The sequence below is a fragment of the Poromitra crassiceps genome, assembly GCF_964638095.1.
Source record: "Poromitra crassiceps genome assembly, chromosome: 6".
NCBI classification, from domain to species: Eukaryota; Metazoa; Chordata; class Actinopteri; order Beryciformes; family Melamphaidae; genus Poromitra; species Poromitra crassiceps.
In genome coordinates this window covers 19,377,737-19,405,011 of record NC_139627.1, presented here as the reverse complement: position 1 = coordinate 19,405,011, position 27,275 = coordinate 19,377,737, and the positions used below count along the sequence as shown (strand labels likewise).

General features: G+C 41.7%; 1 protein-coding gene across 1 annotated transcript in view; it reads right to left on the bottom strand.

Annotated features, from left to right (window-relative positions):
• Positions 1 to 27,275, bottom strand: part of mphosph8 (M-phase phosphoprotein 8) — a 49,858-nt gene that overhangs the window by 7,602 nt on the left and 14,981 nt on the right. Inside the window, exons 6-12 of the mRNA XM_083639331.1 lie at positions 26,306 to 26,428; positions 22,568 to 22,656; positions 3,935 to 4,075; positions 3,583 to 3,669; positions 2,398 to 2,552; positions 1,850 to 2,001; positions 1,336 to 1,460 (exon numbers count right to left, since the gene is read on the bottom strand). Of these exons, the coding sequence (XP_083495457.1) occupies positions 1,336 to 1,460; positions 1,850 to 2,001; positions 2,398 to 2,552; positions 3,583 to 3,669; positions 3,935 to 4,075; positions 22,568 to 22,656; positions 26,306 to 26,428 (872 nt within the window). The remainder of the gene's footprint in view (positions 1 to 1,335; positions 1,461 to 1,849; positions 2,002 to 2,397; positions 2,553 to 3,582; positions 3,670 to 3,934; positions 4,076 to 22,567; positions 22,657 to 26,305; positions 26,429 to 27,275) is intronic.

The window sequence follows — 27,275 nt, the reverse complement described above, 5'->3', positions numbered from 1 at the left end:
AGCTTAGATCCTGGACAGTTGTTGTTGGGGCTGCCTTCCAAATCAGGGGTTTTGGATTCAGGAAGACCCAAACTTCTCTTCCTGGCTAGAAGATGCATACTACTGTAATATATTGGATCCAAGAAAAAAGCCCATCTGTAACAGAAGGTACAGATCAATCTTGAGAGTAGTTCCCATGGAAAGACAGTGCCAAATTAAAGGGTAATGACTTACCCCAGGATCTGAGCGATATAATCCAAAGAGGAAGTGCCGCAGTGGATTGGAAAGCTCCAGAAGCCCTTCTACGATTTAATTAAAAGTGAAATGATTTGCGTGTATAAAGAGTGCATTGGGAACTGTATGTACATGTGCGTAGCAAATATCCTCAGTGCCCAAATGTGTGTGTGAAGGATATCAAAGGCATCGTTATAACCCACCCATTGCCCCCCCCCCTCTTTTTTCTCTTTTTGTTTTCTGCTTTCTGTCTTTTTTCATATAGCTGAATATTCATAGGCCTACTATCTTATCCTCATGATGTAACTAAATGATGCTGATGTATTCTGTGAGAAAAACTAAAAAAGTGGGACAAGAAAGCTCAGCAGGCTCAAGTAGAATAATCAAGAGAAAAAAAGGGAGCTTCCTGGATATTTAGGAGCACAATTTAATGCAGAAGTAATGTACATGTGTACTGAAAAAGTTGACCAACAGTGTACATGAACACTTGAAGATGTACACTGTTGGTAAACCTTTTCAGTACACATGTACATTACTTCTGCATTAAATTGTGCTCCTAAATATCCAAGAAGCTCCCTTTTTTCTCTTGATGTAATCTGTGAAAAATAATACAATTTCATTATAAAAAAAAAGAAAGTCACTTTTTGAAATGCACTTTTATGAAACTTGCTTTTATGCAATTGTTTTTTGGGTCAGTCCCACTTTTAATCTTGTGTTTCATATGTTTTCTTTTATCCGATTTTATTTAACATATCTGTTGTTTTTAACGATTTGTGTCCGCGTGCATTATTTTTTATCTAATCATTCTGTATTTTGCTATTCATGTTTCTTTATTTCTTCTTTGAAAGCACTTAGTAAACTGCTTTGCTTAGTGCTTTATAAATAAAGTGTAGCAGTAGTAATAAAGTAGTAGCAGCAGAGCTTAGTAAGTGCTTGACAAGAAGGTAGACAAAACAAAAATGACTGCTGTTGCTGCAGCTCTATTTCCCTTGGACAGACTTCTGCAGCCGATCCAGGGATTCAAACTCGGCAACTTCCAGACCGGTCGGTGGGATATTTTTCAAATGAGGACTACTCTGCTTTGAAACCCTCCGTGTTCAGTGTTTCTGTCAAAGAACCAACCATGAAGATGGGGAGCTGGAACTTGTCGTTGAGCACCACAGCGTGAACGCTGCACGGGCCACAGAGCCGGGCTGTGATCTCACTCAGGAAGTTAGCGTGGAAGATGAAGAGGAGGATGCCCGAGCCTGGAGGGGGAATGGGGTGTGGTAGAGAGAGAATATTATGTTACTTTCTAAAGAATTTGTCTCCCCCCCTTTTTTACAGTGTAGTTCAGCAGCACCGAGCATATTTCAGCAACAGGGGTGCGCCGCTGCTGAAAACATATAGAGGAAACCTAGTTACCTGGTTACCTAGCTAACAAGCGGACATTAGCTAAACATTAAATCAATCAGATGGATCAGTGATGAAATGATCAGTTCAGTCAGAAATTAAGCGTCTGTTCAATTCTGTTAGGTTGAAACACAATCAGCCATTCTCAGCTACTGACACCCAAAAGCTGTGTGTGTGCGCGTGCATGTGTATGTATGTATGTATGTATGTATGTACTGTATGTATGTATGTGTGTGTGTGTTACCCTCTGGCTGAATCTGGGACTTGTAGGTGAACTCCATGGAGAAGTCGGGGCCCTCACAGAGCCGGTGGCAGGCCAGAGGAAAGACGGGCTCCAGCAGGACCAGGCGGGACTCAAAGTATGCCCGAATGGTGTCCTCCGCCACGCTGGACAGTCTGAGAGAGAGAGAGAGAGAGAGAGAGAAGACGACCTCGGCAATGAGTGTCAGCAAGACATCTGGAGAAAAAGGACAAGGACATGGGGACAGACAAGACACACATACACACACACACAAATAGACACACAGAGGAAATGCACTCTGATTCAATGGATCCAAGTGCATCCAGTCGGTCAGTCTGTCAATGCTGTCATGCAGTGATGAGATGCGTCATTCCTTTTGTTTCTCAATTTCCCCTCAGGGATCAATAAAGTTTTTCTGATTCTGATTTAGAGTTTGGTCAACATCCAATATGTCGTATGACCCACAGTTGGTCATCATGGAGGACAAAAAAGGAGGGAATAGATAACGGAGGAAAATCTTTGGTTTAACTGCCAGCCCTCCTAGCACTCACGTGGTGGTTTGGCCTTTGATGAGGTCGTACACCGTCGTGTTGCCGCTGACCTTGGCGTAGTACTCGGCCGTGTTCTTGTGTTTGGACAGGATGTTGCAGTCGGCGCCGTGCTCCAGCAGGAGGCGCACCACGTCAGCATTCCCCCTCTTACAGGCCTGCACACCATGGAAAAGTCTCAAAATGGTTAACATCACATCACCCCTCTCTAGGCTTGGGCCAATATTTGATACAGAATATTTTGATTTTTAGAGAATATTCGGATATTCTCTATCAAATCTCCAAATTATTAAACCATTTACAGTTTTATTTTCTGTCTTGAGGTCCATTCAAGTGGTGTGATGCACCAAAAACACACTGTTCATTTTGACACGTTCATTTTCCAGCATCTCTCTGAGCCTTACCAAGAATATGCTGTTTCTGTCGCTGTGTCTTTACGGCTTACTAGTATTAACAACCACTCTTGTTCTGATTGGCTAATCGTTTCAAAAGTGAAACGTAAGACACCGCAGCCTGGCAGCTACAGGTAGGGAAAACTCTCCAGTAATAAACAATAACTCTTTGTTAGTCTCTATTGGTTCTTACAGAAATGATAATGAGTGAACCTTTGTGATGCCAAAAAGTTTGGAAGTCCAAGCGGCTCGTTTAGAGGCTGGCTTTTCTAATATTGATTGTGTGGATTTGTGCGACCATGCGTTTGATACTTTCACCATGATAACTTTCTATTTCATGATAGATAACTCTATAATATATATATAAATATATATAATAATATATATAATAATAATATATATATATATATATATTATATATATATAATATATATCTATTTCATGATAGATAACTCCTTTAGCATCACAGAGGCAAGGGGAATCCTGCTTTACTTTATATGGGATCTTTAAAGAAATACACGATTACTTTATTTCTAAAATGGCATATTTACATTTTGGAGCATTGTTGCAAAAGAGCATGTGTGATCAGCCAACTTCCCCTGGTTAATTAAGGTAAAAAAAAAAAAATCCAGATCCTTACATTCTACTGTTTGTTATAATGTTGGTGATTTGAAATGCTCACTGGCTGTAAATCACTCTGGATTAGAGTGCTGCTAGAGATACATGAAATGTCTAAAATGTAAAAGTACTTTTCCCATGGAATCACCTCCCTCTTCATGTGTATTTAACTCTGTACCTTCATCAGTGCTGTCTCCCCACTGAGCGTCTGGGCGTTGACGTAGGACCCCGCCTCCAGCAGGATCGCCACAGTTGTCAAGAAATTCTGACAGACAGAAAAACACACACACACACACACACACACACAAAGGGGTGAGTTTTTTCCATCCATGGAGGTGTTCTGGTGCATGGTAGAGCTGCATTGTTGTGCCAATACCACTATTTTCCCAGACATCTTGGTTTTCATCATGGCATAGGATCTTCAAAAGGTGCCGAGTTACCTAAACTTAACAGTACCAGCCACACCTAAGTGCCCCCCCCCCCCCCCCCCAACACATGTTCTGTCTGGACCTCATCTCCCATCCTGTTACCTTCTCAGCGGCGTGCATCAGGGCCGTGGTGCCGTTCTTTTGCCGTCCGTTCACCCTCACTCCCTTCTTTATCAGTAGCCGGAGGATGTCGTCCTGCCCCCCCGCTGCTGCCAGCATGCTCAGGGACATCCCACTGGAGTCCTGCGGCCACGCACACACACACAGGGCGACAGTGTTACAGATAAAGCCGCTGGCAATTAAACAGCTTTTCACTGAGCTGCTGTGGAGTCCTTAAAAAATGAAATGCCATTACCTTTTATTCCTGGAAAACCGTGTAGCTCATGCTGAACCAGGAGGCGATTATTTGATTACTGATAGCATGGTTAACAGTGCAGTGTATGAATCTTCTATACAGTATATTATGAAAAAGGTCTATGGAACAGTGCTTGCACATTCATTTTTTGTACATATATTGGAATTGTCAGTAGAAGTAATGAACTATTTTACCATTTTGTTGGCAATCTATTAAGGATTTAACAGTGGCCTTGAGTGCAGAAGTGGCTGTGATCTGATCACAGATTCAACCCACACCAATAAAATATATAACTCCCCTAATGTGTCTGCCAGATGAGACACGCAGATAGTTTTTTGGGGGGGCCAAATGCAATTGGAGAGAAAATATGGGGGTGGTCACACAAAACAAACAAAAAACATGACCGTATACCATACACTGTCACTTCCAGCCAAATTAACCCAGAACTACGTTTTTAGGTTTTAAGCACAACAGCAAAGTACCAACTGTGTAACCCTATACTAGAAAACACTCATGATAAATGAAATGAAATAATGCAGGTTAAAACCAAGCGCACCTGGACTTCTTCCACCTGTAGGAGTGAATAAAACTCCCTCATGAAACCACTCTTTATCTTCTGAATCTTGTTCCATCACCAAGTCAATGGTTGCTTAACACGTTCACTGCCATTGGCGAGTTGACTCGTCAAAAAAAATCCAACGGTTGACTGCCATTGACGAGTCAAGTCGTCAAAAAAAAAAAAAAAAAAAAATTGACGGTGGGACGTGGATCAACTGAAGACGTTGATCCACCTTATAGGAGACGTGATCCACGTCTCCTATAAAAATATGGGAGCCACCGAACGTGTACAACCCATTCCACCGACCCACTAAGTGGCGACAGTGCTCTCCAGACTAGAAAAAGCCGAGCCAAAACTGCAGGGGAACGCGCGAGGAAACCATTCTCATACTGTAAAATGGATTGGCGAAAACGCTTTCGCGCATTATCGCGCTGGGAGCTGGCGGTGGGGGATTGCAAATTTGCATAATAGATTATGCGTGCAACACACTTTGAAACACCGGCAGAAAGCCCACAATCGCACGCAGCTTCATTCCAGCTGAGCTCACAACCGAAACGACTCATGCAGACTCGCCCAAAGAGCAGCCGCCAGCAGCCAGGCAGCACAGACAGGCAGAGCCTCGCTTGTACCGCTGCAGCCACGGAGAGAGGAGAACACACACGGAGGGAGGAGTTTGAAGGAGAGGGGGGTTTCCTGCTGCTATGGAGGAAATTACTGTTCAAAACTATTGTTTAGATGTCTGACGTCTTACGCCAAAAATAAATGGTTAAAGTGACTGTTCTATCGAATTTCACAAAAAGCCATTTATCTCAGCATAAATTTTCAGACGCTGAAACCATGCTGTATTCTACTGCTAATGCCTACATAACTACTAACTCTACAAACTAACTCTTTTAGACAGAGAAAGCACACATTCTATTAGTTCTTTTGAGATAATTTGTGTTCACAAAATCTTAGCAGAAAAGAATCCTCGGCTCTTGAAAGATGAGCCAGAATCCTAAAAAAAAAAACTTGGCAGAACCTACCTACAGTATTGAAAAAACGGCTGGCAGTGAATGTGTTAAGAAGACCAGGGCAGACAGTTTGTTATTGTGTGGTTTGATTGGACCATTTATGTGGGAAAAGTGTGACAATTGGCCCAAATTTCAAGTTGATTTTAGCCTTTCATGCATGGGCATATGGTTATTTCTGCAAAATTGTAAGTTCTGACAAATTGGTTGAATTTGAATGATCATTCACGTTACCATTCAGAAGTTTGGACACCTGATTGGATGTTCTACATGTATGTTTTCCACTACCTTATAGCCATTTTGATCTAAAGGCTTCTGCTTACAGATTCTTTGCCTGGGGGAAAATACTAAACTCAGGAGAAACTTAGGGAAAGTTTTTGGGATGAAAATGGTCAAATTGAAACATACAGCACCAAATGTTGGTGGATAAACAACGTCACCAGCCACACTGGACAGTAACTCTGTATCCAAGTAGAACCTGATTCTATAACCTAGCTACATGAAAAAGGAAATTTCTATGAAAATGTATATGATGTATGAGTATAATATATACATAGAATAAACAGTGAAGGTTCATGTATGCCATGTTCCAGGAAACAAATTTTCATCTGAGGTAAGTTTTTTACCCAGTTATGAAAATTCACCTTCGACAAAGAAGGAGGAACACATATTGCTAGTTTTCAGAGTTTTTATTAAAAAGGAAAAGAACAAAATTATATTTACCGTTTTAATTAATCAACAATATTCAGGCTTAATAGCCCTCCAGCCGGAGGCAGAACTTGCCATCTTCGGCTGATCGGAGTCCTCTCTGAACTTCCCTACAGCTGTGCAACAGTCTCTAACACAGAACTAACACAGGGGACAACTGTTGCCAAAAAATGGATTCTGAAGGAATGGAAGTCATCCTCTTCACCTTCTTTCCAACTGTGGTTGACAGACATGACCTCTGTTATATGGATGGAGAGACTTCGGTTTCTGAGGACCAATTAAATTAAAAAGTTCTCAATCATTTGGGACCCGTTTCTAGCCTTTCTATCTTGATGAAGTTAGGCGTGACGGGTGACTTGCCTGGCTGGTTTCTCATGGAACCCTTGTGTGAGATCCCAGGAACAATATCTCCTACAAGCACTTTATGCAGCTGGTAATCACGTAATATTGAATGTCAATAATGTATGTATGTTTTCTTTTCTTGTGTCTGAGCGTGTTCGTTTGTCTTGTTTGTGCATTGTTTTGAAAAATTTAAAATAAAATATTGAAAAAAAAAAAAACAATATTCAGTCTTGAGGTAGGATCTATAGTGTTGACTTCTAGGTATAGGTGGAGCTAGGAAGCAGGGAGAGACTGACGTTACATTGGGGGGGGGACGGGTTAACTTTTCTTCTATACAGCTGGTTTCCTGGTAGTGGGCCGGAGGGCCCCCAGGAGAAATAAACACCGGGTGCGGTGGCGCTGATTACCACGACTGGTTGTAAGCAGAGCGGTGGCTAGCTAATAGCGGCTGGTTACCTGCTAAGACTCCGACAGACACTAATATATACGGAGACAATAGCCAAGAGGATGACACATCACTACACCCATCACCATTCACGGGGTACACTCCCCAAAACCCCTATGAATGGTCAAAACCAACACAACAGCATCTGGGCTGACCGAGCTCAGAGCCTGGAGACGCCAGGCGTGCTGTCACGAGGTCCGGGCCCACTAGTATCAGTTGTCGGGAGATTTGCCTGCAGGTGGTGAGTAACCTTTACCCCCTAGACTGCGTGTGTAATTTTTCTATCTAGGCCTAGATAGACAAATTACACACGCATAGACAACTGAGGCATATTATACAAGTTAAATGCATTCACTATAGGGCAAAACATTTATGTTCCAGACTGCTAACCGTAGGAGCTAGCTGTGCTGGCTAGGCCTGTTGATAAGTATAATAATCCTAATATTAATGAGCCGCAGAGACCGTTAGGACATCCATCATGGGCATTGATGCCAGGAGGGTGTCCCTCATCAGCACAGTCGATCAAAAATTATGAAAAAAGAAAGGAGGAAAAAAACGGACTCAAAAATGGAAAATAATACTAATAAAAAAAGGAAAAGTTAAGTCAGTCTCATGGGCCTTTGGGCGGTCAGTCGGTTTATGAGGTGTAATCTAACCACGTCATGGGATCTGCCCCTCTCGGCTTCCGGAGACGCTCATTGACCCGACAACGAACAGCTGCTTCATCCACAACACTATATTTTGCTCTCACAACTTCCTCCAACTTCCTCTTGAGGTTCACAGGCAATCCAAGTTTGCCGTGATTGCCCAACCAGTTGACCTTGTGAACCCACTGTTTGTAGGTGGAAAAGTCAACTAGCAGCATGAACATGTGTGCTGCGTAAGCATCCGGCTGGTTGGGGTGTTGCTGGTACACCTCCTCATCCATCTCCGCTGAAACAGCCCGTAATGGGATGTCGGGCAAGACTCGCTGCTGCCGTCTCTTTTCGCAAGCTGACCTCCACCTGTTGGGGACAAATGATGTTGTTGGGGTGTCGATGGGTGACTGTGACCGTGAAAGTGTCAACGAGAAAGGTTCTCGATCAGGCGAACAGGAGGGCTGTGATCTAAGGTCATTGGGTGATAGGGGCCCGAAAAGCTGGCTACAACTCGAGGGCCATACAGTGATGTCATTCTGCAGAGGAGGATGATTTTCCCTGCGCGTCTCCTCTGTTGCCTTCTTGTGGTCCTCGAGCTGTTTGGCCTTTAAGTTTTCCAGCTGTCTGAAGACGTCTTCTAGCTGTGACTGTTGTTTGTTGGAGGTGGCCTTTAAGTCCTCCAGCTCTTTACGGAGAGAAGCTGTTGCTTTGGCTACTGCTCGTTCCACTTTCAAGGTCACCCCCAACATGGCGTCCATGTTCGATGTTGAAGCGGAGTTGGTGGTGAGTTGATGGCTAGTGGATGGCGCGTCGACGACAGCCTGTACTGCGGCCTGTACAGTAAATGATACAAAGGGAAGATACTTCAATGTTATACAGTACTCTACATACTTTATACTGAAGAGACAAGACAGAATTTACTTACTACCGTTGTTTTTTTCACTAGATGCACGTTGCTTTTGCCATCAGCTGGTTTAGCATTTTTCCCTCCACTGGTGGTATCGGTATCTTGATGATCCACATTTGATAAAGTTCCCTGGATTAAACAAATGACAAACCATTGTGACAATCACAATACAATATACACATTTTAAATAAAAGACTAGGCTATGGAAGAAATTGTAAAAATGTTGTGCAGAACAATGTTAGATTGAATGTTTTAATTTCTCTGCGTCTTGAGAAAATCACTATATGGCTTTTTATTCTAATGTTACAAAAATCAACCAACAGCGGTACCGTCAGCCAACATTCCAAAAATACAAAATTAGAAAAAAAGACTAAAACTTTTAATAAATTGTGAGATAGTAGCTTACGTACCTGCTGTGGTTTATTCTTGTAAAAGGTCCGTGGCTTCAGCATCTTTACAAGTTGCCTTCAAGTAGTGTAGGTCATGCACTTCAGATCCAGTAATGAAATTAATGTTGGATGGAACGGGGGTAACAATTATACAAGGTAGCCTACCTGTAACTGAAACCACGGCCCATGCCCTATTATTGTGAAGTGAATACAGCTGAATCACGTGGTTTGTCAAAGTAAAACTATTTTTAAGATTTTACAAAACATCAATGGAAAAGTGAATGGGGAAGTCACTTCCTTAGGGGACATTCACACCAAAAGCGTTTTGGGAGCTTCCAGCATCTTTCTGCAATTCATTGTCTATGTAAGGATGCGCTAAACGTGCTCCTCTTTCAAGGAACGCACCTGGCGTTTAGCGCTGGTGGCGTTTTTGGAGGAGCGCTATGGGCTGACAAAAGTTGAACATTTGGAGGAAAAGCGCGTTGCTCGTCTTTTCACTCCTCCTACATTTTCTCCTCCCAGAGGGATCCTCCACCTCCGCTGCTGCCAGAACTGGCAATAATCTGGCTTTCATGTTGACAGTGAACAACAACATCAAACAGACAAAACCAGCTGGCTACCGTCCATGTGGTCGTTGTGTTCTAAACTCTAGCGCACGCGACTGCAGGGGAAAGAAAACGCTCCGTGCGCAATAGAAGCGCTCTCGACATGATTTCCATAGTGTTCTAACTGAAAAAAGCGCTTAGGGTGTGAACGCTGCCTTAGGCCCCATGAGAAATCTTGCAAAGGCGAGACTTCGCCACTTCATTGACATTGGAGTGAGCAGATAGACTGAATTCCCAATTGTGGGGGAACTATTCCCCTGAATTTCCTATTTTGGGGGAACTATTCCCCTAGTCTAGATGCAAAGTTAAACCAGAGATGGATAATTTAGAGACAACCCACTCCAGGCTCAGCCAATAGTAAGAAATTGTACTCTTCCAGTCTCCTAAATGGGTGTGGTTATCAGCTTGTGATTGGCTGTCTGTCAATGGTATGAAAATGAATCAGAAATCGCCACCATGTTCGTTCATGGGGGGAAAAGGCTATGGGATTTTAGAATGGGGAACGCGGTTAAATGCATGAAATAAGGTCTGTGGTTAACAAAGGTTTATGGGAGTGGTAATTTGTCTTCAGCAGGATAATCTTCACAATCCAGAACCACTATGAGTTTTCTGAAAATCGCGTAAAAAAACAAAACACATTTACATTTCAAAAGTCATACAAGTGGTCCACGTTTGTGAAGACAGCCCTTATTTCATGCATTTAAATCAAATAATCCACACCGTTATTGTTCATGTTACTGTTAATTTTACTGACTGGACCTAATGCACCTTATGCCTACCCCACACTACAGGATAATTTGCAAGATTATGGCCAAGATTCCCCCCTCCCGATTTTCTCGGGGGTGCTCCCGATTTGATGCGCGTCGGGCAGATAATCTTCCCAAATGATCCTGTAGTGTGTGGGGTTCAAAGATTCACAATCGGGAAGACTGCCTCTTCCCGATTGTGAATCGGGCATATCTAACATGTTAGATATTTACAACCCGACAGGCGATTGCATCTTGAGCAGAGAGCCAGTAGTAGCTGCGTTTCCATACAGTTTTTCGCAAAATAATCTGGTCCGCGTCCGCCCGCAGCCCCGCACAGAAACAAAGAACGAGGAAATTGTCATCGAGGTGATGCGTCTTTGAACGGGACGGAAAACTAATGCTATACTGCAAAGCATGTAGCCTACAACAAGCGCTTAGATCGGCGAGTGTCCGCACGGAAAAGTGAGTCAAATCAGCAGACACGCCCCTCCACAAGGCACCTGTGCAGACGGTTTTCGCCTGGCCGTGCACAGTAGGCCTACACCCCGAATGGACGCGGCTGGGCGGACAAAGTGGAGTTTTCAAGTCTTCCGCGAGCAGAAAACCACACAGTGTATTAAAGCTCCACACGTTTCCTCGTCAAGATTCATTTTAAAAGTTAACGTCGAGCCCTGCTTCCAAGGTGAATCTTCGGCATAATCTTCTAGTGTGTGGGGTTGCGTTTGAACAGACGCGATTGTGTGTGTGTCCCAAGATTGAAATGTTAAAAAATCGGCTCTCTCTGTCCTGTAGTGTGTGGGCTCTCAAGATTTTTATAATCTTCAAGGATTTGAAAATCCTGTAGTGTGGGGTAGGCATTACTCTTTATTATTATTACTATTACTACTATTACTCACACTGCAGTATATAAGAAAACATTATGTAGCTCACATATTTCACTTACTAAATGGTACTTGATAAGGATTGTAGGACAAGGCACATATTTGTGACACTTTATTGATAAAGGGCTATGTTGTATGTTTCGATGTTTATATTTCTCCCTACCTGAGTGTGAGCAACTGTAGCATGACTGACTCAATTTCCCCTCTGGGATTAACAAAGTTATTCTGATTCTGAGTAAACAAAATCCTCATTCTAAAAGCCCATTCACATACAGGAAGTGACTAAGTTGAGGTGTCTCTATATTGGAAAGTCTCTGGTTAAACCTTCAAATATGCAAAATAGACCAACACATCAGACACGTCAGTTCCTTTCAACCCGACTGCTTAATCTGACACACACAAAGTGTAAAATGAAAACAAACCGTTTACAGCTTTCAAGTACATCTAAAAATTCATTTTTAACTCTTACAAACTGATATTCCTTACCAAGAGCTCTGTCAGAGCTAAAAGATACTTTATAAAGTTTGTTTATGGGGCCTAAAAAAGTTATATAGTATACCGTTAAATAAAAAAAGGAAGCCCCCACTTTCACAGCTGCAGCAGCACCGTGGTACCCCAGCAGTAAAGCAGCCAAACGAAACGAGTAACGGTACACATATCCAAACCCGCCCAATCCATTTTCGTACACGTAAAAACACCCAGAAACCAAGCCAAAATCTGGACCAGCTGGAGATTGGAGTTTATTCTGTTAAATTAAAAAAGACGTATTGAAATGTACTCTATAATTACATTGTGTGTACCGTGTGTCGCCCATTTGACCCGCACACGCCCGACCCATCCTCAATATCATCTTTAGTCGACCCTAACGTCCCACCCAGTTCCGTACTGACCCGCACATCACGACCACCCACCCACAGCTCAACAGCGTTTAAGATGTCTGTCTCATAAAATACCTTTAAAAGTTTAAGCCAAGAAGCATTTTATTGTCCAAGCAGAAGTTATAGGTTTCATACAATACATGATGAGAAGCATTAACTGAAGGCAACATGATTACAACAGGATGAAGAGCGACACATGAAAATAAGCTATCTACTATACATAAAAAGAGTCGGTACTTTGTAACACCCAACAGCAATGATATCGGAGTTGAATGATCATATATTATTTGCAAACCCTGCACAAATTATTTTTCCTCGTACAACTGCTTCAGGAACATTATCCTGCCTACTGCACATACAGTAACACAGAGATCAAAGGAGGTTCAGTTGTGACACCAACAACAAGAGGCTATACAAGGAAATGCTATGGACCTGGGCTGTGCATTGTGACAATGCCATTTATTAATAACACATGCTGCTATTAGGCCATTAATTGGTGGTAAAAAAAAAAGTGTTAAGTGCTGATTAAATGCAACAATAATCCTGGAATAAAAACAAAAAATCAAGACTACTCTCCATATTTGAATTGAATATAAAAGGTGATGAAACTAACTATATTCTTCATTTGGCTTACAGGAAAGGAACTTAACTATAAAGCTGTTACAAGGAACTTTTAACTGGATACGAAACAGTCTATATTTAATACTGATGCCTCACATCTTACCTACATCTAATGAGACCATCAGCAAGAAGATTGGACGATTCATATAGTTTTTCTAAATGCCTGCGCGGTTCGGGTGCACGTCCATGTGAAACTGGTTCGGGTGCACGTCCATGTGAAACTGGTTCTAATTTTTGTTCCAGCCGGTAGTATTGGAGGGCTTGAGACCGGTCTTGACCACATTTTGATGGTCTCAGTCTTCTCTTGGGCTCGCCCTGCCTCAGTCTTGGTCTTGATTCGGGCAAGCCGGACTCCGGATTTTATTTCAAGACCACAACTGCAGTGACATCCATTACCTGCCTGTGTATTGTCTGATTTATTAAATTTTTGAATGGGATTGGGTGTAAAATTGCCCCCTCCAATTGCAACCAATAACTTTGCAGTTTGAAAGTTTTACAGCTGAACCCACTCCCCTTACGTGCCAAGGAAGACAACACAAGTTGACAAGGCATTGGAGAGCAGAGCAGTGGCTGCAGAGACGTCGTCCAAATCATCAGTCATACGATTTGCTTATACAAACCACAAAGCGTTTCTTTGCAAAACAAAGCGGGAAGAAAAAACATTTAGCAAGCCAACATTCGAGTCATGGTCTTGAAAATGGTCTCATATTGGTCTGGTCTCATCTTACCATGTTATGTGTTACTGTCCTGTTTTTGTAAGACCAGGGACCATGTTGGAATTAAGTGTTCACACTTTTACATGTCATCCCTTGATGCTTTTTATTGTCTTCTATATCCATAAGTACAGTACAATCAATCAACCTGTCTCCCCCCCGGTCTTGCTCCCCCTCAGGTTTGGTCTCGGTCTCCCCCCCTTGGTCTTGGTTCGGTCTCGGTTTAGGTGGTCTCGACCCCAACACTACCCGCCAGCGAATAAACCAATGTTAACCTTATGCAGTAAATAAAACAGGGGGGGGGGGGGGGGGGTTGCTCGCAGACTCGGAGAAGCCCTGGCTGGCCTGTCGCAGGCATCTTTATTCCAGGAGAACACTACCACTTGTCCACAGGGGCAGCTAAAATCAAGACTAAATTAAAGTTCCTCGTAGCTGCTTTAATCTGATCAGCAAAAACAAGTAAAACCTTCTTGTTTTAATCCTTGTATTTACTGTTTTTCTTTTCTTTATATCAATCCACTTCTACGATATACTGCCAAAACAGAAAAACTGAAGATTTAGGCCAGGGTAGGAAATTAGCGGGGGCTCTGGGCAAAAATACCCCTAAAAAAAAATCTAAAATTGCCCTTGGAATTTGGACGATGGGCGCTTTTAAATGCCCCCTAAAATAAAGAGTTTAATCCTTTATGTATTTTAACGTTATTCTATATTTGCAAAGCGTGACTCAAAAATGGCCAGCTAGGCATCCATACCTGCACAACTCCCCCCCCCCCCCCCTCTCCTACTAGCGTTACTGACCTCAGTGACAGGCAGCGCAAAAACTAGCTGGCCAGCTAGTTCACTAGCTAACATTAACTTAAGAAGATGGAACATTTTTGTAATACACAAACCAACTGCTGAGTCACGACTAGAAACAGATCAAAATTATATTGAAATAATATATTTTGTTGAGGGCGTCACCAACATCCACATGATTAAAGTTAAAAACAAAGTAATAAAGATTTGACCAGTGTCGTGTATTCCCCCCCAAAGAGAATAGTACAAAAAATTACAATAAATGGTTTAGATCTTCTAAACAGTGATACAAAAATAAAATAATTTTTTTTTGCAGCTCACATGAAAAACATTAAAATGAGGAAAACAGTTATCAACAAGATCCTGAAAGAAAAAGCAATTTTCAATGTTTCAGTGAGAGGTATAACACATGGAACTCCTAATTCTCTAACATCAGCCAAGAACATATGTCATTGCTGCTGCAGACTATTAGAGGCCATCTACAATTTAGGCTACTGGCTAAAGCAGGAATATAGTACACTTGAGCCAGACATTCAGGAATCCAAGAAAGCAGTCTAATACAACTATCACTTTGAGGGAGTGGCTGCAAGGGTTTGCTGGTCTGTATTTTTTCCCATTTGTGTTTTGATAGTCAAAATACATAAAAATGCTACACAAACAGTATAGGCAGAATTAAAAAAAGTTTTTGAGACAGCTAGACAGGTGTCCAATTAGTGAATGAGAGAAGAGTAGAAATTCCTCTGAAAATGTACAGCCAATGGGGTACCTTTGCTAAGAACAGCGATGGAAACATGTTTTCATCTACTGGCCACAGTGGCTAGGGGGTCCAAAATAATTCAGCAGCCACTTTGACCTGCCGATATGTGCTTTAGATTGTGAAAGCCTAGTTGGATACCTGCCAGAGTGGCTGGAAGAGAGCACAATCCTTACCAGCCACAGATGCAATTATCTAACAATTGGCTGGTTGCAATTCCCACCACGCAAAATGAGGTTTGTTTACTACATAATCACAAATCTAGATCAGAACCCTTCCTAGAAAGTTTCTGCCATGATTTAACAAATTGACTGTTACATAGATGCAATCTAACCATATTTAACATAAATATCTAACTGTTTTTTTCCCAAGCCAAACCAACATCCTTGGTTCCACCCATTTTGTTTTTGTGTATATTCATGCAACAGTACACCAATAGCTTGGTCCAATGAACTTGAGTTCTGATTCCTTCAGGACCTTTACAAATGTGTGACATAAAGAACGGCAGAGCAGTTCTCAAGACCTCAAGCCAAGGATCCATATGGCTGGTTGATATATTTCAACATTCACATCTACCAAATGTGTAAGCCACATAGATTTCAAGGTTAATGCAACAGCTTCCTCTGACGTTTTGCCGGCCAATGAGTGTTTCCTATAATGTTCATGAAAAGTATTTACAAAGACAAATAAACAGGAGCGTCCCACTCGTTGCTTGAATTGTTCATCTCTGGATCCTGTCCACTGCGTTTGGGTGCAAGTGCATTGCCTTTGGGTGCATGTGCATTGCTTTTCCTCTTCATTGACTGAATGGTATTGTGCACATAGTATTTGACTTCCCTCCATGTCCGGCTACTTAAGGCCGGTTCGGCTGCTAGACATGCATCACATTCCTTTTTGCCCGGTACTTTCACCAGTTTACAAAAGTCTCCAAACTGGCGCCTGACGGCTGCCTGTTCCTCCGCACTCCACAGCCTCTTGGTTCTCTTTTGAGTCTTTTCAGAAGAAGCAACTTGTTTTCTTGCAGGGGACATGGGCGTACTTGTCTGTACCACATGTGCTCTGTCCGGAACCATGGGTGCATGGATTGTCGAGACAACCTGGGCAGTTGTAGAGGCCCTGGGTGAGCTTGTGGGGTACGCTGATGTACTTGAATGGTTCAGAGGTGTGAATGAAGAAACCATACTTCTATCATTTAGTGGCGTGAATGTAGGGATCATTGGTGTACTTGGAGCATTCAATGGCATGAATGTAGGAACCATTGGTGTTGGAGCATTCAGTGGGCTAAAAGTAGGGACCATTGGTGTACTTGTAGTGTTCTGTCGCATATACACAGGAGGAACTGGTGTACTTCTAGGGCTCTGCGTTGTGTATGCTTGAGGCATTTGTGTACTTGCAGGATTCTGTGGTGTAAATGTGGGAACTACTGCTGTATCAGTAGCATTCAATGGTGTAAAAGTAGAAATCATGGGTAGAATTGTATGGGCCATATTTGTACTAGTAGAACCCATGGGTACATACGCTGAGACCATTGAAGTCATCTCTCGGGCGAATGATGTAGCTACAGGGGTTGTTTCTGAATTTCCCCTCAAGTCTGTTGGCTGTACTGTTGTCATACTACAAACAGCGGCGTCGTTATCTGACTCCAAGGGATTTACGCTCCCATCAGATGTACACTGGTTATATTTCTTTCTCATCATCTGCAGTGTGTTGTGCACATAACTTTTGACATCTGTCCAAGACCTGCCAACCAAATCTGGTTCAAAAGCTATGCATGCGTTACATTCCTTTTTACCTGGGACCTTCATTATTTTGATAAAGTCACCCAAGTAACGCTTCACTGCAGCCTGTTCCTTCTCACTCCATGGTTTTTTCTTTGAAGTGGTGTTTGTGACTGTTCCTAAAAAGATGGATAAAGTAGAGAGAAGGAATCAGTAAGGTACACTTTTTTATGTGTGAAAAAAAGGTTGACTGTAAAATCTTCATGCAATTGAGCAGCATCTCAATAGTTACAAAGAACAACTATGAAACTACTTTGAGAGCACTGGATATTTGCTATTCAACCTTTGTAATAAAAGAACATGAAAGTGAAAGGCTCAATAATAAAGCAAATGGTACTCACCCTCTCCGGCAGTGCTTGGACGATTTGAACCCAGTGTTCGATCCATCTGGAGCAGTAGTTTGCTCACTTCCTCCAACTGTGATGGGTTTTCTGAGAGTGTGTAACAGTCCTGGGTGCTCCGACCCACCAGCTTGGCCACTTGGTCCAATTCGCGTTCACTGAGGCTCATTAGCTGCCAGTAGCTGGCAATTTGCTCTCTTAATGATGTGGACAGAAGCGCGTCTTGGTTTTTAATTCCACATTCATTTGCAGCCCTTCTCAAACAGTCCAATCCTCTGATGAAGGATGGGCCTTCAGTTCGTGCAAAGAGATAAGGGTTATCTTTTGACACACCGGCTTTCTCTCGATTCTCAATGAGTAGATCAATTGACAAGACCATCCTTTGAGTTAGCAGAACCAGCGTGTTCCGACCATACTGACCTTCTAGTTCCAACCTGGTGAAATGTTCACCAAGGTCCAGCTCCAATTTTGTGCTTTTCATTATTTGATCTGCAGATGGCATGAAAGTTCTCGTACTCTTTCTGCTACTGTAAGTTTGAAAAAGCATTCTACCAACATTTCCTACCCTTCCTCTGTTGAAGAGACACACGTCTGCAAGAGTGGCTTCACTGAGCTTTTTCCATGTAGACAAACTGGGACTTTGTTTTAGTTCCTTCTTTGCTTCGTCTCCTTCATTCTTGATGAATTTGTGTAGTTTTATCAAATCGTCTGTCAGAGTTGAATTGTCTATTTCCAGTTTCTTGACCTCTTGTCTCTGGGCACCAGATATGAGAGCTTTGCGTGAAAAACGTGCATTCCATTTTGTATCAAGAAGCTGTATGAACCTTTTCACTTGGACCTCAGTTTCAAAATCCTCTGTCATGCGACTCTCCCCAAAAGCGATTTCTGCAGCTCGTTTCAAAGAGTACCCAATCTTTGAGACCAGGGAAACAGTTTTAAACTTACTGGAGCTTGGGTCAAAACCACTAGCTTTCTTGGCCCCTTCAACAGCCAATTCAAATCTGGATGGCAGACAAATTTCATGCAAATATTGCACACTACTGTCAAGCTCATTCACAGCGAGCACAAATCTGCCCAGTTCCCTCATTTTTTGAGCAATGTAAGCAAACTGAGACTTGTCATGGTCGTGCTTAGCAGACAGTGCGTTGCCATATTTGCAAATAAGGGGGTCATTTCTGACGTGCCTCGAGATATCATCTTGATGCATGATGTGAATGATTTCCTCGCAGCCTCCCGTTAAGAACTCTGACATTGGAAGCAATCGAGAGGCAGCACTATGGACTCTGCCTTTTCTGCCTTCAGAGAATCTTTGGTCTCCCTTTCTTGCCTTACATGACCGCTCATGCCTCCATAAATCTGTTTTGCGGTAAAAAGCAAAGCAGTGCTGGCAAGGCAGGTAGTCGCGAACAGATAAGCTGGTATTTTTTACCTGTTTCTGTGTAACGATTTGCCCCTCCCCACTTTTGAGAACTTGGCAGTTGTGCTCATAATCTCCTTTTTTGCGAATTTGATCAAGCAAGCTCTGTCTGATTTTGGAGCCTTTGGGAAAGTGTACTGCATGGGCAACATCGGTTTCCTCTGAATGTTTCCTTTCTAAATGCTTTGTAAGTTGGGTGAAAGCCATTTTGCAATACAAGCAGAAGTGCTTTTTGCCTGACTCTTGTTTTTCTTCATCCACTGCACTAGATAGTGGAACAAGCACTTTCTTACTGGTCCTTGAACTTGATCGTGTTGGTTGTTTCCTCTCCCGGGTTTTCTTGTGGCGGCCTGATTGGGTTTTTGCAATCTCTTTTGAACCCAGTTCAGATGGGTTACCTGTGGTGTCATCAGATGGAACATGGTCTGCACCATCCGAGCGACATCCCACCATGTCCCCTGCTTCATCAATCGAGTCTTTGCCTTTCTCAATGAAACTCTGTTCATCGACCATCCACTTCTGTTCCACATTCGATCTCCTGTCTTCACTGAGAGGACTCTTCTCTTCCCCGGACAGAATAATTTCTGCATTGCTGCTTGAACTCTCAGGTTCAATATTCAAACTCATTTCGCTTGATAAACCAACGTTTGTGCCACCTGGTGTCCCGCCTTCCTCTCGTGGACGTTCCTGCTTGGTACTGAAACTAGTTGAATCATTGTGTGTTTCTGGGCTAGTGTTGCTGTGCTCCTTTACGTTCCTCCCAATTTTTTGAATATTTTCATGCTCCCTCAGTGTCATCTGCTCAGTGTTTGTACTGGTAAGACCCTTTGGCATTTTCTCGCCATCGCTTGGACCATCCAAATCTTGCAGCATATGCTCTCTCACTCTCAGAGTACCCTCTTCCTCGCTTGTACTGTCAAGGTCGAGAGTCAACCTAAGATCATCACTCTCTCTTCTCTCTTCAATCAAGCTCTTCTCTCCTTCAAACGATCTCTTCTCCTCAATAGCACACGCCTGTAAGACAACAAGTATATGTAAGACTCACAACCAAATCTGACCCCATTAATAATTTGATTGTGTAAATTTAAGAAAGATAGAGCCGTTTGAAAAAAATTGGGTTAAAAATACTAAAACTTGGTTGGTGTAAAAATTTTAAAACTAGGTTGGAAATTTCAGTAAAGTTATACTCCAAAGCATGGCGCAAAAAGGCAAATTAAATTATTTGGTATTGCCCTTTGAAAATAATCTGTGCACTATTCAATTTTGGTGTAATGAATCAGCACCTTGGCAATGCCCCATCAAGATCCAAGCTCATTCAAACCCTGAGACCTCTCAACTCTTCAGTACAAAAACCACATGTGACCCATTCAAGAAATAGTTAATGGCTTTATTGGATCAAGCAGCGTTTTGACATTGTAAATGTCTGACCAAGAATATTTAGTCATGGGATGTTGGATGAAATGCTGCATGGAGACGGGTAAAGCACAGAAAAAAATACATTGAAACTAGAACTACATTCATGACTTGCCTATCAAAACAGATAATTCCACATATACAAAAGATGTTTGGTTAGAGTAAGGGTGTTTAGAGTTGTTTTCACAGTCAAATTTATAAAACTGGTGATTTAACACAAAACCTCTTCAATCTGGCTGAGGAAACATGTAAATCCAGGACCAGGCCAGGTACAGAATCATAAGAAGAGAACATTTGATAAATGGTGATCAGCCATTCACATAAATACAGTAAGCTTCCTGATCAGACATCATCTATGCTTTCAAATTCTTGCTGATAAGGTTAAGTGAAATAGGGTTAAAAATAAATAATCCTGTGGACATGATTACCTAGCAAATGCCTACATACTGCCCATGTTCTGCTATGATGATGGGGATGATGATGCAACACACATTCTGAAAGCATATATGTACCTGCATCAAAGGGTTAATCTTCTCCAATCACTTCATGTGTTCATTGCCTTCTTGCTTGTTCACTGCAAGAAAAGACCACACCACAGTCGCTAACGTGCACGCTTACATGTCAAACAATTTGAAACAAATAATTTATAATATTCAAACTTAGCCCAATGCGTAATACACATATATTAATTTATTATACTTTGTGTATTGAACTTTAAAACATCAGGACATAGTATTACAAGTTATGTACTGTATAAATTATATTTTCATGCATAACTATTATTTTCTCATATAACATGTTAAGAACTTAACATTTTAAACCTACCAGTTGTAACAGTCACAAATATGCCTACTATGCTTTTGGGACATTGTTTGGTTACAGTAACAGATTAATCCACTGGGTGGCGCTTCTTCTATATGGAGACTGCCGTTAAGGGCCATATGATTTCCGCAAAACAGAAAAAACAGACGGAATCATGGAATTTTGTAATAGAAATGGAATAAACTGTAAAATAGTTAATATTTCAGAATTAGCAATTAGCCTAATTAGCAAAAGTAGACGTGATTATTGTAGTACCCTAAATTATTTCATAATTGTAAAATAGGCCTAGAGAAATAATTCAGTTTTCAATTGGGGTGTTTTGAGAGTCGGTTGCATGGGACGCTTACATCACTGCACAACTTGGTTTTCACTTTGATAAACATGTCCAAGTCGCTGTCTGAGACAGCCAAATCATAAAAAAGAAGAAGAAAAGAGAGAGAGATCCTACCCTCTACATTAAAATGGAAAAAACTGAATTTGGGGAAAAAATAAAACGGATTTCATATGGTCCTACAGTTACAGCAACAGATTGATTCAGTGCCACTCCCAGTCTTTCTCCTGACAAGTAACCTGTCTCTTCAGTAAGGACTAGGTACCTGTTAAACTATATTGATCTACAGGTATGTTGAGAGATTATAGTGCCGTAGAGAGCAGTAAAGGCATTGTTTGGTTGACAATAAATGAATAAAGTGGTATGTGTGTGAAATCCCAATACTGACTTTGTCTGGCTCTGTAGTCTACTGCTATGCTATCCCGGAGCTACTTTCCTAAAGCTAATATAAACTAAGTTTAGACACGACCAAACTCATTACGCAGTTACCACTCAAGTATTTCTACTACAGCACATAATCTAGAATCAAGTAATGGCTGCACTTAAACTAAATAGCTACAAATATTTCAAAAATGCTAGAATTACTGATTGTAATTGTAATTATATTTCCAGAAAACAAATAAACAACAAAACATCTGAAGCCACTCTTACCTTTGTATGCTGCAAAAGGAATGCTGCTTTGGAGTCCTGAAAAATGTCTTGAGGCTCTGAATTATTAGTAGGCATAGATCTTGAAGTGACAGATTCCTTGGTACTCGCCTTTGAAATCCTGCTTATTCAATTATCTGTAGGTACTATAAAGTTAACTATTTAAGATATTTTACCTATATTGCAACAGTAACTACATGCTTTTGTCGGATATTCAAATACCAAAAATGATTCAAGAGTACTAAATAGCACACATTTTTAGTGCGGAAGCCCTAGCCAAGCAAGTATTCAACCTTATTAGTGTCTTATTTGACCAGTACAGCAACGGCAGTTATGCTCATCCACAAAATACATATTTTTCATACCGTAACAGCACAATCACTCCCACACATACACATCGGGGCCAACCAAGGTGCAAGCAATATAACTTGTAAAATGTGCTTTTGCCTTGAATGTGAAATCCTCAGAAGCCTTGAGATACATCTAAAAGAATTAATCCGCTTTTGCTTGTTTGATAGCAAAGAGCAAAATACAACATGATGTACTGTAGGCTGCTCAGATGATTTAAAAAAGAGGGGGTGGATAATGTGGGCATTTATAAAAATAAAAATAATATTGTGAGGGGGATGGACTCACCTCTTGGTCCAGATTGTAGTCCTCTTTGGAATTGAGTGCCAGTTTGACAGACATGTAATCTCCACTCTTCACTGCGTCACGCAACTCACCTGAGAAGGAAAAGGTAGAAACAAAGGAAGGTGATACATTGTTTCCTCTCCAAAATATCTATATATCTATAGACAGAGAGACAGACAGAGAGAGAGAGAACACTTATTTTGTGTTCGGTTTCAAGAAGTGATTTTGCCTATTTGAAATCATCAATAAATAGAATCAAGAAATCACTGGTTGCCAAACATACTGAGACTCAAGGACCCCGTGGTCGTGAAACAGAGCAGGGAACTTGAGATGATTTAAAAATAAAATAAAATAGTTTAATTTTAAGCATGGCCTATAATAACATTTATAATCCAGCGCACAGAAGGATATCAGGATTGACACTTCTTTTTATTAGTAGATTACATTAAAAAAGCAAGAAGGAGCGAACAAAGCGTTTTGCCTATAGAGAGCCAAAGCAAAGCCCATGTCCGTTTTAGGCATATGCACCAGAGCCATTCGTCCGCCATTCATTTAATCTACATTTCATAAAATGCTTATAAAAATTATTTTATTTGGTCAAACCAAGCAATTCAGCTATATTTGGGTCTATGGTCTCTTGTTATTCCAAATATAGCCAAATCGCTTGGTTTGACCAAATAAAACTTTTTATTTTTATAATAAACTTATTTTTTATAAGCATTTTACAAAATGTAGATGGCAAAATGAATGGCGGACGAATGGCTCTGGTGCGTATGCCTAAACTGGACGTGGGCGTGACTTTGGCTCTCCATAGATACAGTCAGTCTGTGTGGGAACACCCACAAAATGTTACTACGGCTGGCGCGCGAGAGTAGATGGTGGGGTAAAACCCCCCATATATCTCAATGGGCTGACTCACCAAAGGATGGTGCTGCGGTACACTACAAGATTGGGGATTCAAAAGCAGGTACATAGAGGTCTGTTCAGATGTTATGTTAACTGTGGGGGTTGAATCCCTGATCCTGTCTGCCTGGGCTGGGCTAGCAGCTAAACGCTAACTGCTGCATTGGAAGAACAGGAGGATTTACCCCACGCTGATCCATTGAAACTGCGTTTATGACGAGACACTGACTGTCTATTGTTTCATCAGATTCGCTTTGTTTTTGTCAAAAGTAGCTTATTATTGCCTATTAATGCTTGGAGTTTACTCAATGTTATTTTTGTCTAAAATAAATTTTAACACGTTCACTGCCAATGACGTGTTGATACGTCAAAAAAAAAATCCAACGGTTGACTGCCAATGACGTGTTGATACGTAAAAAAAAAAAAAAAAATTTTGACGGTGGGATGTGCATCTAACCCTTTTACATCTTCTATATAAATATGGGAGCCACCAAACGTGTACAACCCATTCCACCGACCCACTAAGTGGCGACAGTGCTCTCCAGACTAGAAAAAGCCGAGCCAAAACTGCAGGGGAACGCGCGATGAAACCATTCTCATACTGTAAAATGGATTGGCGAAAACGCTTTCGTTTTCGCGCTGGTTGCTGGCGGTGGGGGATTGCAAATTTGCATAATAGATTATGGGTGCAACACACTTTGAAACACGCAGCATAAATAAGACCAGAATCGCAAAAGCTTCATCAAAGCTCTCAACCGAAACCCCAAGAAACGAGCGAGCCCATCCAGACTTGCCCAGCGGCCGCCAGCAGACAGCAGCAGCAGCAGAAATGAGCTTGTGACACGCCCGCTGCAGCCAAGAAGAACACACATGGAGGGAGGAGTTTGAAGGAGAGGGGGGTTTCCTGCTGTTATGGAGGAAATTACTGTTCAAATCTATTGTTTAGATGTCTGACGTCTTACTGATGCCAAAAATGAATGGTTAAAGTGACTGTTCTATCGAATTTCACAAAAAGCTATTTATCTCAGCTTAAATTTTCAGACGCTGAAACCATGCTGTATTCAAGTGCTAATGCCTACATAACTACTAACTCTACAAACTAACTCTTTTAGACAGAGAAAGCACACATTCTATTAGTTCTTTTGAGATATTTTGTGTTCACAAAATCTTAGCAGAAAAGAATCCTCGGGTCTTGAAAGATGAGCCAGAATCCTCAAAAAAACCCTTTGGCAGAAGCTACCTACAGTAAAAAAAAACGGCTGGCAGTGAATGTGTTAAAAAATTTCACAAACTACTTTGACAAAAAATGGTGGACCCCCTGTAATACCTCTACGGACCCTAGGGCTGGGTATCGAACTTCGATACTTTTTTGGCACCGGACCAATTGCTTCGATACTAATTAGTATAGAAACATGCCTTGTCATTCGATACCTATTTTCAATACCAAAAAAATTAAAATAAAGCGTCACTGAACTTATAAACATGCACCATGCTTGGACCACACTCTAATAATGCTGGTGATTAGCTGTCACATAGAGGCAAAAAAAGAGAACAGTATCATTGAGCCTATTCACCTTATGTTCATACGCGGGGGTGGGCCAAATTGGTTAACACTTCCGGTGGTCACGGCGCGAAATACAAAAGAACGTCAGAAGAAGAAAGTTGTTTTTAGAGCAGGAATGCGTTGAACATCGCCCGCAGCTGCGGTTTGAGTGATACAAATCAAGTCGAAGAGGAAAAAGATGAGATCAACAAAAAGAAAACAACGAAATGGGCAGTTAACAGCAACACACAGAGACGTCCTTGTACAAAACATACCTGGACTCCAACATAGAAAGCTTCAGATGGTTTTCAGTCTCCTCCGAGCACAGTGCGAGCCACTTACGTCTATAAGGCCCGCAGACGTTAACGTAATTCCCTTGAATGCAAGAATTAACGAGCCAGTTACATGGCGTTGCATTCTTAGACATTGCCGTTTGCTTTTATTTCGTATGTTACATACAATTGGCTAAATTAGGCTATTAGTTAATTCAGAGTTAGATGATATTGGAGCAGCCGGCGTTTTTTTTTTTTTTTAGTCGTGACACAACCACACAACCGGGTCAAATGGGCGTGGCTACATAAGGTGAATAAGCATGCAAAATGCTTGCACCACGCTCTAATAAGGCTGGTGATTGGCTGTCATGAAGATGAATCCAGGAAAAGTTACGCCCACATTAGCCGGGGAGCTTGTGTTTTATTTGAGAGAGGCAGGCATGCCAGGCAGCGTGCGGAACCAATGTGGAAAAAGTGTGGCTCTATTTAAAGCTCAATGCCAATACCGCGCGATGCAATAACCCTGTGAAGCCCTATAAAAAATACCTGTTTTCTTTGCATCACTTGGGACTTGAGGAAATCGATGCATCTGGCCGCGAGTTGTAGATCGTTGAATTAATAACGTTATGCGCTAGCGATTAATTAATATGCATGAACGTTAATAGCCGGGAGTTATCGCCCATTATGTATTAAGGCTATATTGATAGGCTAGATCAGTGATACTCAACCCGAGGCAAAAAATAAAACTAAAGATTTGTATGTCATTTCAATGTGTAATGTGGTTTTATTTTTGTTAGATTTTATTTTTCTAAAATTGGTATCGAAAAAAGTATTGTTCAGGAACCGGTATCCAAGTCAAGGCATCGTATCCGTATCGATATTGAAAATCTTTGAACGATACCCAGCCCTGACGGGCCCCCGGTTGAAGACCACTGCTGTACACTTTGGGCATGGTTATTGATGACAGAGAAATCATTCCTGCTGACTCCTGGTAAGCTGAGCGTCATACGATTCCCTACTCACTGGGCGATAATGGTGGACCTGACAAGATCTCATCCTCTCCGTTTAGGTGTTTCTGGAAGTCTTCCAGCGTCATCCAGTCCAGGTTCAGGTCCATTCCCAGACTCAAAGTGGCTTGACCCTTGTCTGTAGGAGACACAATGCAGACACATACTTTAGTTGGCTGGCTGAAACCTTGCTCAAAACCTCATGCTATTCCAACTATCCATTATCAAGTTTTTCTCCCTTCTTCTCCCCAGTTGTACTTGGCCAATTCCCCCTGCTGTCCCGATCATTTCTCCACCCCCTCTGCCGATCTGGGGAGAGTTGTAGACTAACTACCACATGCTTCCTCCGGTACATGTGCAGTCACCAGTAGGCTTGGGCAGCATCTATTTTTTTATACCTTCCTGACATTAGAGCCTGGTATACGGCATATGATGGTGTCCGTTTCATCAGTGAGTAACCAGCCAATTGTGTTACATTTAGGTCCATATATATTTGGACAGAGGACATAATCTTCATCAGGTTGGCTCTGTACCACCACAATGGATTTGAAATTAAACAACCAAGATGTGCTTTCATTGCAGAATTCCATCTTTAATTTGAGGGTATTTACATCTAAATCAGGTGAACAGTAAGAATTACATTACAAGTTAACGGACCAAAATTACTTAAAAAGTTAATTGGACAAACAAAAAATCATCCAATGAGTTCTGAAGCATTTGGTTGAATATGAGCATATAATATTGCCAGAAACACATCAGAATTCATCCTGCTGCTGTTGGCAGTAGTCACATCACCAATAAATGCAAGGGAATCAGTTCTATGAACAGTCATACATGCCCACGCGTGGACATGTATGACTGTCAGTTCCATTTCCAGTGACAGCCATACATGCCCACCCGTGGGTATGTATGGCTGTCACTGGAACTGGCTCCCTTGTATTTATTGATGATGCAACTGCTGACAATAGCAGCAGAATAAAATCTGA